Raw genomic sequence first — 17440 nt, forward strand, 5'->3', positions numbered from 1 at the left:
AGGCCCCCTGAAGTGCCGGTCCCTGAACAAAGTCAAAAGCGGCCGTCAAAAATTAAAGGATAAGTGTCTTGGAACCTCTCTCTTGAAAGAGTTCGTCATGGGAAGGAGGAAATACAAAAACAGGAAGGGAGTTCCAGAGTTTACCAGAGAAGGGGGTGAATGACTGAGAATACTGGTTAACTCTTGCATTAGAGAAATGGACAGAAAGGAGTGAGACAAAGAAGAAAATATTGTGCAGCGAGGCCGCGGGAGGAGAGGACACATGCAGTTAGCGAGTTCAGAAGAGCATATATATATATATATATATATATATATATATATATATATATATATATATATATATATATATATATATATATATATATATATATATATATATATATATATAGACCTTATCAATATGATATAGAACTAAATCCTGATATGTAATATAAAAAAAACACTTTGGCTTTTTTTTATTAAGTAAGTTTTTAAATGCCAACCCTGATCTTATGACGTATGGATGCTTTTCGTGAGGTCTACGAAACATTTAAGGACAATATTTGGTAATTTATACACAATTTCAATTTCACCGATTCAGTGATATAAAAGTGAAGGATTTGCTTACTATGAAAAGGACAAATGGCATGAAGAGTAGAGCGAGAAGCGTGTACAACCAGACATTGCTAGACAGTGGATAATATAAGGCTTTCCACTGCGCCTGTAGCCCGGGAGGCGCCATACCGAAGTCCATCGACACGTACTCGTAAACGAAGGAAAAGTCGTACTTTTCACGACGATGGGGCATCACATTGTGAATTACAGGAGCCATGAAAGACACTCTCTCCTCGACCAGGCGCGTTACCTGCTTATAGAAATGTACGTAAGATGTGTAAATTAGCAAATAATTAAATAATGCAGATACTTCTAATATCTTTGCTGTTTGATCTTATCTGCGTCTCACCTCTGCCCAGGATGAGGTGGGGACCACATATATCGTAAAATTCAGGGCAGACGCGATGGCAGCCAGGGTATAGTAGTCTGTGCCTGAGTACAACGTGATGTTGCCGAGGCCTTTTCGTTCCTCCCAGAATGGGGCGAAAGGCAGGGCAGTCACGTTTACCCGGGTGCCGTAGAAACTAGGGAAAAGTGTCGTTAGTATTGTTTAATAAATATTAGTGAAATTCAATCCAAAAACAGACATTAAGCTCAAACCATATTGTATGCATCTCTCATACTTTGAAAACTTTTCTGGAAATAGCATGTGGCCCTCGGTGACAACAACACCTAGTAGAGGTGTCCAGGAGGCCACATGCACCACTTGTGGCCCAGCTGGAGTGTACGGCAGGTAGGTAAAAACCGGATAACTGTTATTGAAGAAATATTTCATTAATAGAAGGATTGAAGATAATGGTGTAACTTTATATATATATATATATATATATATATATATATATATATATATATATATATATATATATATATATATATATATATATATATATATATATATATATATATATATCTGTGTGTGTGTGTGTGTTTTAGTTACCAATGAACCATCATGCTTCAGACATGGCAAATCTTTAGGAGAGTTCTTTATACCTGGAGGAAACATCATTTAGACTTAAAAAGGCAGCGTTCATCATAGAATAAGTCCAATAAGCGGTCAAAAGGGGCTGGAGCTGCGGAAGGGCCAGGCGGGTCACCACCATCAGTCTAGTGGCCCACACTAACAGACGACCTTTCATGGACCACTCGGCGAAGGCGGCAAGAAATTTCGAATCGTGACTCACCACCAGAACCAATGTACACTGCGACAACCGACGCACCTGTTGAGGGGATATCAATTGAGTGACGTCACATGTGTACACAGATAGCTTCAAAGCGAGACGTATATTAGCCACAAACTCATCCCATTTTGAAACAGGTAGCGTTCGTACACATTTTTCGCTATCATAACCTATACATTAAAAAGTGGGTTGTCTTATGTACTACCACGACTAACGTATCATGCTTCACGTTTCGCCGTTGTGCCACTCATGACTACAACCCCGTGCTATCACTCCAGTGGCGCCTCTCAAACACTTTTACTGCTACGTCAGAAAAAGGAAGACGGTAATACTCTGATTTTGCATTGACTAACCATAGTTATCGTGTCTTGTCTTCTAGCAGAGTTCATAATAGAGATGTTTCTCTCTGGCAAAGTGAAAGTACGTATACAGTGTACAAACTTTCTATAAGCTCGTAAACTTTGTTTTGCTCAGCTTTCCCTTGTACTGCCCTGGATGTACAGGCGGGCTAGAAACGATACCTAAGTCTTCTGTCTTATAAAACTTATAAAATTCATATCTATTTCGAGTCTAAATCATGCCACTTCTATTTAATCATTAGTCGAAAACTTTTCATCAACAGGTAATGTTTAAAGCTCGCGGGAACAGAATTTCTCCTTAAGGCCAGCTTCCTTCACACACACACACACACACACACACACACACACATACAAAAAAAAAAAAAAAAAAAAAAAAAAAAAAAAAAAAAACTTACCTGGCGCAAAACCGGCACCATCAGAGACAGGGTGTGCGTCGTGTTAGTGTACTGGTTGTCGTCCTCAACCTCAAGCATCGTCACTGCTTTTCGCCACACATGCCTTAGTTCCTATGCAAGGAATTAACGTAAAAAGTCACTGATCTTCAAAAACAAAGTTTCCAGATTTTATTTTATTTTTTCATTTTATTTGCTCCTTTTTAAGTATAATATAACCAACCCACTTGTAACTTCAGAGTTTCATCGATGTTTGTGTTCGTGACAATGATTAACGAACAAGATGTTTCCGCCCCTACGCTTAGTAGAGCACCCACAGCTTGTCCCACTGCAGCCTTCTCTTCTGTCATGATGGAGAGGTATATTAGTGTGTGTGTGTGTGTGTGTGTGTGTGTGTGTGTGTGTGTATGTGTGTGTGTGTGTGTGTTTTGTACATTTCTCACATATCATACAGTAAGAGTATATTACTAGCAACATACACAGCCATTAAACAAGCAGAAATAATGAGTAATCGATGAGATGCTCTCTACTTCTGATTTTGTTTATAGTAAGGTTTGGACATCAACAGGGAAACATACAAGAGAATAACAAAATTCGACGTCCATTCGTTTTCGTCTTGTCCGATTACCAGATAGTGACAAAGAAATTACCGTGAGTTTTAAAATTGTTTGATATTGACTACAGGTATTAAATGGGATGGCATAGTTTCTAGTAAGATTCAAAGGGGGGGAATTCTTAAAATGAAGGTTCACATTCTTTTTCTATCAAGGGACATATAAGTAGGAAAAAACACGAAGTACGGTTTCTTGTGAGCAAAAAGCTAGTAGAAAATAATTTTTCTGTAGTTCAAATGATAAAGTAGCATACTGTATAATAAGGTTAAATAAATAACACATTGCAGTCATAATGTACACACGATTACATATTTACCAAACACAAGCCAGAAGGAATAGGTTAAAAATTTTTTTTTGAATACGTATAAAACCTGTGCATTTTCATGATTGGAGACTTGAAATGGAAGCGTCGGATTAAACAGTTTCGTGCAATAGAATAAGAGATATATGGAATAAATTCACATTGATAATGATAATTTGCTCTTTGAATTTGCAAGAGGAAGGAAGGCAGGGCCACAATCTCCTCAAGTTCGAAGGAATCCTACTTGTATCAATTTTTTTTTTTTCCATCGTAATATGCACAGAAGAGCTTAACCAGTGAAAAGGATAAAATCACCATCATATATTAGATATAATAAAGAAAAGTAACAATTCATAAATTTTAGTTAAAAAGCAACAGGACACTAGATCTAAAGGAATATAATGAAGAATATAACCGCAATATTAATATCTTAAGGATAGGATAGTAATGAGAAACGGGACACCAGATATACAGAGGAACGGAATAGCTACGTAGAGTGATAAACTTAGAAAGCGTAAGCATTCATAACTAGTTGCTACGATAAATGGGGTCTTAAAAGAAATTACAGCCTATCTAACTAAAATTATCTATGAGTAAGGATTAGAAGCAGGAAGAGATTCAGGCCAGTCAGACTGTAACTTAAATCTTTCGTGTATGTATAACAGGTTAAGTAAAAAATAGTGCTTAATAAAAACAACATGGAAGATTTGTAATAAAAAGATGAAATAGAAGCTGCTGACTTATCAAAAACATAAACAAGAGAAACATTAATGATGTCCAAAAATACAAAATATATTGAAGAAGGCTAAAGCAAGGTTACAAGTAAAATCATAAAGATAATATTAAACATGGGTATAAAAAGTTGTATCAGTCTCGATAAACAACGTAATATTATCTAAAAGTGATTGAGATAGATATAACTCTGCGTATGGTTTATGTAAAAATAAATAAATGTAAAAAAATAAATAAATGTCATAGTAAGTGAATTGTTCGCTACGGTATTAGAGGATTTGAAATTGAATGGTAACTGACAGAAATCAAAGAAATCACAGGTATTCTCCGGAATAATATTTGGTATAATTTTAATATCGATGTGAAGCTAAAATTATTATGGCTAAAATTAGACGGTAAAGTTACTTTTGAGATGAGTAGGACATAGCGTTTCATGAACATGTAGCATGCGATTTTTTTTTTTTTTTTTTTGACAAAGAAAACGTATGAAAGACCGATTATATGTCCATTATATAACGAATGTGCAATAGTTACAGCAATTGTCATCATTTACAGTATTATAGAACTGAATTGCTGTTGGCTGTTGCTGTTTGGCTGATTAATATCTTATTATATGACTTTTCGCATTCATTCTCACCAAAAAGACGATAGTATCTGGTTATTTAGAAATCTGTGATTCCCACATAGTACATGGCAGCCAATGACACTAATCTCAGATGAACCCAGGACCACTTTATTGATATAATGCCCTCCATAGTTACGTTATTTTTGTTCTGTAGTGCTCATTAAAATTAGTCTAGTGTGTGTGTGTGTGTGTGTGTGTGTGTGTGTGTGTGTGTGTGTGTGTAGATAAGAAGGTACTAAACATTACACATCCGTGAACTTAATCCTAAGTATTTACACATGCATAAATAACAGCTCATACCGTGATTAGAACACTCGGCAAGGACGATCAGAAAGCAGGGCAGCAGCATGACTTTTGTAAACATCACTGTAAACCTAGAGTAGAGAAGCAAGTGAAAATTGTCAGACAAAACGAGGAGCAAAAAAAATATCTGATCTTAATTTTTTCACTAAAACATTTTATGTTTAATATGATAAATAGAACAACCTCTCGTACCTCACTCTGCAGCCATCACTAACCTTTGAGGAAGACGTTTTTGTTGTGTAGCAAGGTAAAAATTATTGCCAGACAAAACGAGGAGCTAAACAATATCTGATCTTGATTTCCTCACTAAAACATTCTATGTTTGATATGATAGATAAAATAACCTCTCGTACCTCACTCTGCAGCCATCACTAACCTTTGAGGAAGACGCTTTTGTTGTGTGTCTCCGAGCGGCTCACAGAAGAGACTGTAGCACCCTGCGTATGGTAACGCTATATGGCCTCCCATCACGGGACTCGTTTTCGAGGAAATAGCACGTGATTGGCCATTGGCCTCGGTAACCAACATGCACATTTTGTACATTGGTCGCCACAAGTGAAGGGTCCTTTTTTTTTTAATTAATTCACTTATTTATTTATTTATTTTTTTTTTACTTTTTCCTCTCTCTCTCTCTCTCTCTCTCTCTCTCTCTCTCTCTCTCTCTCTCTCTCTCTCTCTCTCTCTCTCTCTCTCTCTCTCTCTCTCTGTGTGTGTTTGTGTGTGTGTGTGTGTGTGTACAGCACTTGTTGAGTTCTCCAGCCACATGCTGAACGTAATAAATATCCTACTCTTCCTTTTTAGTTTTCCCTTGCCATTCTACATATTGCCACTGGACCACTGGAGAAGTGTATGGTACGCACATGCATAGTTTGATCTAGGCATCTTTATGCAGCAATGTAACATGAAATATTCTGTCATTGCAGGAAATAGCCCAGTCAGCGATGTTTAGTGACCAGTGCTCACAGAAAGATGGAGATTTAGGGCACGGAAATCTGTTCACGAAACGTACTATGATTTTTACGGTATTTTTTTATAATAACTTTTGGAAACATCGTCATTTTGATTCTTCCCATTTTACATTGTATACAGAAGTAATGCAGGGGAATCTGCACTATTAGTACACCTACATATGGCAGTCCCTGTAGTATGTATACGTATATTACGCATATTTCCACCTACCATTCCTATCTTATCCATACACTTATGTAATCTATTAAAGTATATCACTTGGCTGCAGTAAAAATCTAGTTATTGAGTCAAGTCCTGTCATCTACCACCCTATTTCAGAAGAATTTTCTTATTTTCTCCTTAAAATCTAACTTTTCTAGCTTGAATCAGTTACTGACTACTAACCCTGAGGGCTATGATCCTTGTTATAATCCCTGTGCTAATTAAACAACACCATCAATCTTCTTAATCTACGTCTCTCTTAAGTGAATTTAAATGGTTTGATCTCCTTGTAACGGATATTATGCATCTCAAACCTACATCTTTTAAGTAATTCATCTTTGTATTGTCAACAGTTCTTTAGTTTCATCCTGTAATGAGGCTTCATTCCTGTGAAAACGACAGGCAAAACAGATTGTCATTGCTTATAGTTTACTTTCTTCCTAATCAAGGTTAAACATAATTCTCCATGTAACATTCACTCCCTGTTGCGTCTACTGTTTTTATAAATAAATAAATAAATAAATAAATAAATATATATATATATATATATATATATATATATATATATATATATATTTTTTTTTTTTTCTTTTTTTTTTTCTTTAAGTTAATCGAACTTGTAGGACTTTTTTCCACAGCTTTTGTGTTGCCTTCCATTATTTTTATACGTGTTCAGCTTCTTGGTCTTTTAAAGTTTACTATTCTCTCTACTTTATTATTTGGCAGTTTCAAAAAGTTACAAATGATGTTGCAAAGACTGTCGCTAAGTGGCATATTTCCACGTTCGTGGTGGTGGTACTGGTGGTGGGTGTGACAGTGGTGATGACATTGGTGGTGATAGTGGTGATGACAGTGTGATGACAATGGTGGTAACAGTGGTGGTGACAGTGGTGGTGACAGTGGTGGTGACAGTAGTGGTGACAGTGTGAGGACAGTATTGGTAACAGTGGTGATGACAGTGGTGGTGACAGTGTGATGACAGTGGTGGTTACAGTGGTGGTAACAGTGGTGAAGACAGTGGTGATGACAGTGGTGGTGACAGTGGTGATGACAGTGGTGGTGACAGTGGTGGTGATAGTGGTGATGTCAGTGGTGACAGTGGTGGTGACAATGGCGATGAAAGCTGTGACAGTGGTGGCGACAGTGGCGATGACAGTGGTGGTGATGGTGATAACAGCAGTGGTGACAGTGGTAATGACAGCGGTGGTGATGACAGTGGTGACAGTGGTGGTGACAGTAGTGGTGACAGTGACGATAGAGGTGGTGATAGTGGTTGTGATAGTGATGACTGGTGGTAATAGTGGTGGTGACAGTGGTGGTTATAGTGGTGGTGATAGTGGTGATAATAGCGATGGTGACAGTGGTGATGACAGTGATGGTGATACTGGTGATGACGGGTGGTGACAGTGGTGATGACAGTAGTGTGATCGTGGTGATGGCAGTGGTGATGATATTGGTGATGACAGTGGTGGTGACAGTGATGATGATAGTGGTAGTGATAGTGGTGATGACGGGTGGTGACAGTGGTGGTGATAGTGGTGGTAATAGTGGTGACAACAGTGGTGGTGACAGTGGTGGTGATAGTGGTGATGATATTGGTGGTGACAGTGGTAATGACACCTCAAGGAACATTGGATCCGGATTCCATGGACTAACAACCCATATAAGTTACTATTTCTGAAAGCATCACGCCGTACTGACGGTAGGACAGGACAAATTATTATATTATGATAACAATAATGATAATAATAATAATAATAATAATAATAATAATAATAATAATAATAATAATAACAACAACAATAAAACTTATAAATATACATCTAAAAATCTACAGAAGATTCATCGGTACTGTAGTGATTTTTAATAAGTTTTGATCCCGCCAAAATTTTGTCATTACTGTCACTATTTTAACCTGACATTTTAGTTACTTTGAACATTTTGTAGCCGTGTTAAGCAACTTCTTTTTTTTGTTTTTTTACACCAACCAATCAATGTGGTTTAAACGTTTTCATGGAGCTTTCTTTCCAAAAATTTGAGAGTGGGGAGAGAGAGAGAGAGAGAGAGAGAGAGAGAGAGAGAGAGAGAGAGAGAGAGAGAGAGAGAGAGAGAGAGAGAGAGAGAGAGAATTATACATAATATATTTTCATGGGGCCCTGGCAACAAAAGTCATAATTAAACAGTATGTACTGTGTATGCTAATGAACTTACTTGGAAATAACATACAAAAATGCAAACATAGTCAGTGGGTGAGGATAAGTTGCGAAAAAAAGAGGAAAAGTTGTCGCTCTTTTACACAAAAACCTTCACATGAGATATTGTTGCATATGCTATGGGATGAATGGCGAAAATTCTTTTAATCACTTAAGGAGTGTAGTGAACGTAGGAAACTACCTTTGAGCTTCTGGTGTGATCAGTTTTGGCTAAGCGTTAAAAAAATAAAGGACACACTCGTGAAACTTAGCTCGCAAAGGTAAGCTCATGAGAGGGACACGGCCCTGCCGCACATCCACGTATCCTGCTAGTCCATCCCAATGTATAGCTGTCATTGTTGATTGTGTGTACATGTGGGAATATATATTCAGATATGCAACAGTGGACTTTATTCATTACTTTGTAAATATAATATACTCTTACATACTACAGTCTGTGAGGGATGCAAGACGTAAAATTTAAATATTCTTAACCAGGTTTACGGTCAGCTGTGAAATGACTATCAATTAATACTAAAAACATGTGGATTTGAATGAAATGAAACAGCTGTCTGTCTACTGATATGAATTTAAAAATTTCATACGGTAATATGTAATCATTATATTACGTTAAATAGAAAATATGATCAAACTCATGCAAAATATGCAGCTTAGTAGCATATAATGTAATTAAATTTAATTGAAATTGAAATGTTTAAGAACTGAATCGAATCAGAATTAATTTTCTTTTGAAATAAACTTAATTGAATTAGAATTGACATACACATTTTACAATGAACTGAATTGATCAAAATTAATTGACTGCAATCCTGTAGTCATAAACAAATCACCAGTTAATAAGAGCAAATTGTGTACTCCTGATTTCTGCGGTAAAGTTTTAAAGCACAATGTGAAGCATAATTACTTAGTATTTATCAACTAGATTTATACCTTCTGACTTGTGCATGTTAAGAGATAGCCGAGCTGCCACAAACTCCGAAAATACTGCCACACAAGCAATATTTATCCCGAACAGAAGTAGTAAGAAGGCGCCTTGTGTGTGGATGATGGTGAGAGCCGTGAGACTCTCATTAGTGTCCCCATCCTCGCTTTCTTTTTGTTCAATCTGGCGGTTCCTCTGTTCCCGTTGACTTCTAAGTTTGGTCTCTGATAGCAGGTCTTCCACCCATTTCTCATACAGGCCTGCCTGCGGAGAGACAATCTAAAATGGCAGGACTAATCTTTCCCTGAACATCTGTGTGCAGGAGGAATTTATATAGCAAAATTCGATCCATATTTTTGTATTAACGCCATCTATGTATATATTATATAAATCGATGCATAAAGTACTTTATAAAGCAAAGGTGAGTTCATTATGAATTTATTTCTGCTTAGAATATAATAGTGTATTAGTATATTTGTATCTTTCACAAACGTATACACTTCCTGTTAATTTACCTACAGTGTAATTTATTTTCATTAACAAATAACATTAAAAACATTTCGAGTTTATAGAGATACTCTACGGCATCGTTTTCATAATGAAAATATTGAACCATGTATACAGAAGAGGCAGAGGTACTGACATTTTTTATAAATTTGTTGTTTCATTGCGTTCGATTTTTATTTTATTTATTTATTTATTTATTTTTATGTAGGAGGGACACTGGCCAAGGGCATAAAAAATCCCCCCCCCCAAAAAAAAGGCCACTGAGATGCCAGTTCTAGAAAAGGGTACAAAGCCGTAGTAAAAAATTGATGGATAAGTGTCTTGAAACCTCCCTCTTGAAGGAATTCAAGTCATAGGAAGGTGGAAATACAGAAGCAGGCAGGGAGTTCCAGAGTTTACCAGAGAAGGGGATGAATGATTGAGAATACTGGTTAACTCTTGCATTAGAGAGGTGGACACAATAGGCGTGAGAGAAAGAAGAAAGTCTTGTGCAGTGAAAAATTCTTGTGCAGCGAGAAAGCCTTGTGCAGCGATGCCACTTCTTAGTGAAACGTGATTGATATCAATCACACATCCCTTACAGAAAAATATACTAGTATATATGTATAGAAACCTCTAAGGGAGCCATGATCCAGCGGTCTAGCTGGGGTTTGTAGGGTGCGTCGTGGGGAATGGGCCAGCCGGAGGCAGCGGGGTCAAGGGTGTCACGACCCACGTACAGGCGGGAAGTGCCGTCCACTTCTGTGAACTTGTCAGCTATCTGGTATTTCAGAAATCGCCTGCCGCCCAGGTGAGCGCGACTAGAATAATGGATACAGAATTAGATGGCTTATGCAACATTTAATCATTGTGTTGTAGAGCCCAATATTTTATAATGCAATTGTCGTAAGAGCATCATCGTCCTTGGCTTGTTTATTGATGGAAAATAATGGGAACACAGTAATAGAATAATATCAATAAAGCATCTTTGCTTTGTATATCAACCAGTGAAGAGATAATGTGTACTGACTTAACTGTTTCCTTTGTTACATGCTGCCTGAAGCAATATATTAAGCCTTTCCTACATAAAAATGAACATTCTAATCCCGCAAAGTAGTCACTACATTCCTTTCTCGGGCATCAATTAATTGAATATTTTTTTACCTGATGAAACCGATATTTTTTCTATTATAGAATTTCAGCCTCTTGACGTGACATCGTTTCTTATACTGGCATTTGTATTTACTGTCCACTTCAAATTACTGACTACATGCTAATAACCCACCATGGCCTCGCTCTTATAGCCAGTCTAGTTACCTTTGCCCATATCTCTTCAATTCTATTAACAGGAAATTCTACCCATGCCATTACTCCATCATTTTAATTAGTATGGTCCTGCACACCCGCATTTCTTCTCATAAAAGGTAATTCTTTAAGAAGAGAAGGTGTCAACAGGGCTACGGAATTCAAGGCAATATTTTTTTCCTTTTTTATCACTTTAATAATTGGGAGGAAGTGGTCAAACGTTATACTTGTTCATGTCAAAGAAAGAAAATGTTTTATAGTCGTAAGCGAGTCTTCTTAAAAAGATAATAACAAATCTTAGAGTTCATGACTCAATTACAAACGAAGATCAGGAGGACAAATGCGTTAATGACTCTTTAGCTAATATTAATACAGTAAATTAATGGTCAGCGCCCTTGGCGTCTAGGGCAGTGTGGTCTTTATTTTCTTTTTCCACGTCGAAGTCCCCGTCATCTGTCAGAGAAAATAAGGAGACCGAGGAGTTTTGTCTTAGTAACCCTTCTACCCCACCAAGACCCCATAAACCAGTACGTTTTTAAAATTTCACTAAGATAACTTGTTTCTTATTGTGAACTAAATGCTAATAAAAAAATAAAATAAATAAATAAATAAGTAATAAAGGCTTTTCTCTGCTCACTTGTGTTGTAGTGCTGCTCGCAGCCCCTCCAGCACGTTAGGTCCCACATCCATCAACTTGGCGAGACCATTAAACAGCGGCGATTCTGACGACTTATAGTAATTGTAGTGGGAGTCTCCATAAGGCGGTATTGTTATCCTGAAAGTGGAAAGAAAAGTTGTTGAACCATTTTACTGTATTTATTAATAGAATTACATCATTTCGCTTATAAATTAGCAATTTCACTGCGATACGAAACAATTTAGAACTCCAGAAGTAATGTATGAGATCCTTATAAGCATCTGCAAGAAAGAAAAGGATTGAAAAGAATAGATTTAGCAACTGGAGGTGGCTGTAGAACAAATAAATGTGTCGCAGAGTGATTACTTATTAAGGAAAGGTGAACAGAATAGCAGTCGAAAAGTTAATTAAACAGTAAACATAAATTTGAAGGATTAAGAGCAACAACAGAAGCAGGAGCTGAAGCAGTACCCCACCGTCCTCCCAGCACACACAACATTAATATGGACATTACCTTTCCACTGCGTCGACGAGCTGCGGAATGGTCTCAGGACGTGTAGGATACTTGGGTAGGGTGAGGGCAGCCGTCAGGTTGCCGCGGTAGGCGGATCCGAGGATGAGCGCGAATGCAAGCCAGGCGGCCATCAGAACTCTGCTGGAGGAACCCCATGGCAGGCGATGTGGAAGGCTCTGGGCCAGGAACATTCCAGCCATATCTAGGAAGACGCTCTCGAGGAATGTTGTTCCTTTAGATACTTTGTGACCCACATAATTTATCTGTAAGAACAATATGACTTAGATATTAATATTTATTGATAAATGTAACAGATAAAGTAAAGGCTGCAAAGACAAGTGTTAAGTGGAATGAACTAATTTCGCGTTTTTTAGCTAGAGATGGCAAACAATAATAAGAAAAATAAGGGTTCAAGAAAATTAAAGTTTGGTGAATAATTATCAATACAAAACACTTCCTTAATTGAAATAAAGATATTTTACCACGATATATATGAATGGGACGAGAAGAACCGACCCCAGTATGGCCAGCCAGACTTGTTGCGCCAGTGGATAGTAAAGACTCTGCCACTGCGGCTCCTGTCTAGGCTTGGCCATGGAGAAAGAGACGTAGGAAAACTCAAAGGTCTGCGTGAAGTCATACTTTTCTGCTCTCAGAGTCATCAGAACATAATATATAGAAGCGATGAACGACACACGTTCCTCCACCTGGCTCGTTACCTGAATGAAAGATTAAAAAATCATAATTATCTGTCTCGACAATCTCCTGTTAAAAAGTTTTTTTTTTTTTTATCAAATTAACTGTCAGAACAGATAATTTTTTACCACTGCTTTGACCCTTTTATGGGACTGGCATTTCAGTAGGCATTTTTTTTATTAGATTTTTGTTGCCCTTGGACAGTGCCCATCCTACATAAAAAAAAAAAAAAAAAATGTCTCACCTCTGCCCACGACCTACTAGGCAAGACTCGAATAGTGAAATTGAGTGCCGCAGCCACGGCCAGAAGAAGTTGGTAGTCGGAACCTTCGTATTTGATGACGGAGGTTCCATTAGGAGTTCGAATATCTTCATTACCCCAGTAGGGCATGAACGGCAAAGCGGTCACGTTCACCTGCGCCCCATAGAAACTAGATTTGTAAGAGAAAGGTAAGAAATAAATAAGATTAAATAAGTGTAAATAAATATTACAATGGTTTCCCCTAAGCAGGTGGTATAGTCTTTCACTTTGATAATCTTACAACCATAGAAATTAATTTCAAGAAGTGTCACTATTACTACTTCAAGTTGTTTTTTTTATTTTATATATCTATTTCATTTGGCAGGGGATTCTCTTTAAGATCTGGGTATGTTCTGGCTGAAGTAAAGCGAATGCAAGTAATGTTAGACTGGATGGAAATCAACTCAGTTATGGATACTGAGCAGCAAAATGACAGATCAATGAAGATCAATCGTATGCTGAGAAGCCTCTGAGTGACGAAGCATCCGAGCAGGTTGCTTACTTCGCAAATTTCTCAGAGAACGGCAATGTATTTTGGTGCAGGAGCAAGCCTCTCCTCGGCGTCCAGATAGCAACCTTCATTAGCCTGGCGCCATTCGGGCTGTACGGCAGGTACGTGTACCCGAAACACCTGTCCAGTGAAAAAGGAAAACAGTATCTTAATTCAAATCAAATATATTTTTAATCAGAATTTAATGAAAAAATTAAATTAAGGTGATTTTTTACTAATGAGCCAGTGGTAAGTTTCCACGAGCATTTAAATCAAAGGATTGTATGACCACGTTGTGGAGAAACTGGAGAGCATTACTGTAGTGACCATGCGTAAAATGTAGAATTTGTGAAGTGAACATGAAACGATGTAGATCTTATGAAGAAGCTGGAGACCTTAGCTACCATGACCACGTAGTCAGAGCTAATGGGGAACCTGAGAGGCAGGTGAGCTGGAGAAACCCGCTGTGTTAGGACACGAAAAACATGGAGCCGGTTTCTGTTTGAAGCCTTAACTGGTTTTGTTCCATGCAAGCTAAATTGAGTGTTTTAACCCGCCCTTTGCTTGTAAAGAAATTAATCTCTTCCATTTTAAACACGTGCATATTCCCAATATAACGCCTCATGATCCTGACTAATCTCAGCAGACCTCTATTTGCTTATATATATAAATACCTTTCCATATTATCCTTGAGGACTCAGATATCACAAGGTAAAGGACATTTCAAGCAAGAGAAGCACCACTTTAGTCGCATCAGTCTCAGAAATCCGTATACTGTTCATTTCAAGAGTTTACGTTAACTTTCATCAATATTCACGGTTTTGTTAGTGTTACCACCTATTGCTGTTTATCCTTGTTCACCTAACATCACTTCGGGGCACAATATGACTCAGAAAAATACAAGGTGACCACCGTCAACAGAGGACTAGGTCTTGCTCATCGAGACTAGCATCATTTTGTAACAATTTTCCTAAGTGTCTCTGCCAAAGTTGCACAGAATACACGTGCTCATTAGACAGAATCTTGCCTTTACCCATTGATTGGGCTATCATGATCCCCCAACACTCCATGAAGGTATAACTACTAGTCAGAAGTCCAGGACATGACCTTCAAGACCGTACTGTGAATTGTGAACACACAGATGGATGGATAGACAGACATGAATGACTGGGACTGCATTACATTATATTAGAAGCTTCTTCAAAGTTGAGGAAGACTGCGTTCATCATGGAGAAAGTCCAGTGGGTGGAAAGAAGGCTCCGAAGGTGCCTAAGGGCCAGACGCGTCACAATTAACAGTTTGGTGGCCCACACCAGCAGCCGGCCTCTTAGGGACCACTCAGCGAAGGCGACGAGGAAGGCCGGGTCGTGACTCACAACTACCACCATCGTGCACCAAGACAACCGTCGCACCTGGTGAAGGGCGACCCACGAGATGAAACTGACAAGACATACGACAGGTACTTTTTATCCCGCCACCAGTATGACAGTCATCCGAATGTCTCATTGCCTGTATACATTTTATTGGTTGCGAATTACGTATAAATCTTCAAGTAAATCCTGTCACCGTTGTGAGAGGCACCCACATCATTCACCAAATTTACTGAACTACCTCCGTAAGCACCGTACAACCTCTTCCCCAACTACCACCATTAATACTTTGACAGGAACTTACTTGGCGAGCCACCAGCACCAGCTCAGAAAGGCGGTGACTCACGTTTCGGTCACGCAGGCCAACCCCAAACACCGCTGCTCCCCGTTGTTGATGCCGAGCCTGATATGCCTCCTGTTAAACGATTATGGCTTGAGAGAGAATTTGATGTATCTCAGTTGCATCTCACAAGTTGTTAATGCCTCTTTGATTGTAACATTTTTATTTTTACAATGATAAGAATAAAGTGAGACTTTGTAGAGCTGGCATCGGATTTTTATGTATTATATCCAAGTTGCTGAAGCAAAATGGGTGTTTATCGTCAAATAGCAAAGTTACCTCGAGCATTTTTTTCTATATCATAAATGCGTAATTCAACAATAGTGACCATAAACATATAAATAAATCTATCTTTGAAATTCATAATAGTATTGGCACGTGAGGATGAAATGGTAATGCTGCGAACGTTAACGACGGTATTCAATGGCCCAGAGTCGTCTGTTACGAAGATGACGGGACAGGAATTTTCTTCTGTCTTCTCGACGAACTCTGCAACTGCGGCACCTCCAAGGAACGGAAGCTTCTTCACATCTGGAAAAAAAATGCAATTTTATGTATAGGTAGTGATTATAGGAGCGTCTCTTCGGAAAAAAAAATATTGCACCTCAATAATTTTTGCCCGTGTTACGTTTCATTTAGTAGCTGTTCCTCTGTTTGAAGTGAAATACTAGCTCATATGACAATTTGGTCACACAGGAGGAGTGTGTGTTTGAGCGTTGAGTATTTTCATTGGTGACGCTTGCGAGGTTTGGCAGCCAATTTGAGAATGGCGTCCTGTAAGGTCCTGTTCTATTGCTCATTCTCTGTTCATGAATTTGCACAACAAAGCTCTCTGCTCTCACAGTGGCTACAGTATTTTGCATTTCTCAGTCATTGTCTTATTCGTAGTGAAGCTGTAGTGATTCTACTGACGCATAAAGGTAAAGAAATCGTAATGCCTTGTCTTTCGATAATTCATGAATTAGGCAAGACAAACCTTGTGTTGTTCAGCCCACGAAAACTCAATTCCTACATCAATATAATTCACGGAACCTTCGGGAAAGGCCAATAAAAGTAGTATTTTCTCTTCAATGAGCCATCTCTCTTCCATACATTCAATTATATGAACTATCCTCTCCCCCCGTATTAAATTTCGTATCTTAGCTCGTAATAAAACAACTTAATTGTAATTCAATGCTCCTTATCATTTTTACAAATAGTTTATCCCTCCTTATAGGTGCTAGCTCTTTACAGGGAATTTATTCATCCTTTCATGAAGTACAGCTCACACATACATGGCATTTCACTTCGAACATAACAAAGTAGGTACACTCAAAAGCTGTGTGTTCATCAACTTTCCTACAACAGTCTTAAATTTTACTCTCATTCGCAATGCTTCGCAGTGCTTCATCTCTTGCTGTTTTTTCAGGGTTACACATCTTTCCTTTCCTGTGGCATCGTTCTACAGGAATATCTACTTATTCTCATCCCTTTTCTGGCTCCCTCACTAATGACAAAGTTACCAGTACCTTCATTTTTTAATCTTTTTGGTTGACAATCGCTGTAGACCTGTTTTTTTTTTTTTTTTTTACGACAAACTAATATTAATGTATATATTTTTAACTCAATTTTTATCCTTATCTGGCCTTCTCTACACGAAAAAAAAAGTGTATGATATATCATTGTCAAGCAAGCACTTTATTGTAGGTAAACTTACCCTTGATCCTGAGACGGGCTACCACGGACACAAGGCAGGTCAGCAGCACCAATCTGACTAGCATCTCGCTTTTCGAGGTCCTCAGCCACTAGCATTGATGAAATCCTAAAAAGAAACATTGGGGATGGTGAATGAAAAAAGTGAGAAGAACAGTGAGTAATTTCTCAGACATCTTAAAAAAAAAAAATAGAAATCTCGTTGC

The 17440-nt window shown here is 38.1% G+C and overlaps 2 protein-coding genes and 1 long non-coding RNA gene across 3 annotated transcripts in view; 1 reads left to right on the top strand and 2 right to left on the bottom strand.

The window, feature by feature from the left end:
- Positions 1-17440, top strand: part of LOC135114475 (uncharacterized) — a 132681-nt gene that overhangs the window by 4351 nt on the left and 110890 nt on the right. The window lies entirely within an intron of this gene.
- On the bottom strand, positions 929-5587 carry LOC135114385 (uncharacterized). The gene is made up of 7 exons (XM_064030288.1): positions 5475-5587; positions 5096-5169; positions 2751-2866; positions 2527-2637; positions 1585-1811; positions 1218-1346; positions 929-1118 (listed from the first exon to the last, which is right to left on the bottom strand). The coding sequence occupies exons 1-7, from the start codon at positions 5564-5566 to the stop codon at positions 929-931; spliced, it is 939 nt and encodes a 312-aa protein (XP_063886358.1). The 5' UTR covers positions 5567-5587.
- On the bottom strand, positions 8905-17355 carry LOC135114461 (ionotropic receptor 21a-like). The gene is made up of 11 exons (XM_064030360.1): positions 17239-17355; positions 15949-16073; positions 15507-15617; positions 15015-15244; positions 13845-13973; positions 13286-13472; positions 12828-13064; positions 12346-12608; positions 11832-11969; positions 10524-10710; positions 8905-9667 (listed from the first exon to the last, which is right to left on the bottom strand). Exons 1-11 carry the CDS (start codon positions 17300-17302, stop codon positions 9386-9388), a joined length of 1953 nt encoding a protein of 650 aa, XP_063886430.1. The 5' UTR covers positions 17303-17355; the 3' UTR covers positions 8905-9385.

The sequence above is a fragment of the Scylla paramamosain genome, chromosome 27 (assembly GCF_035594125.1).
Source record: "Scylla paramamosain isolate STU-SP2022 chromosome 27, ASM3559412v1, whole genome shotgun sequence".
NCBI classification, from domain to species: Eukaryota; Metazoa; Arthropoda; class Malacostraca; order Decapoda; family Portunidae; genus Scylla; species Scylla paramamosain.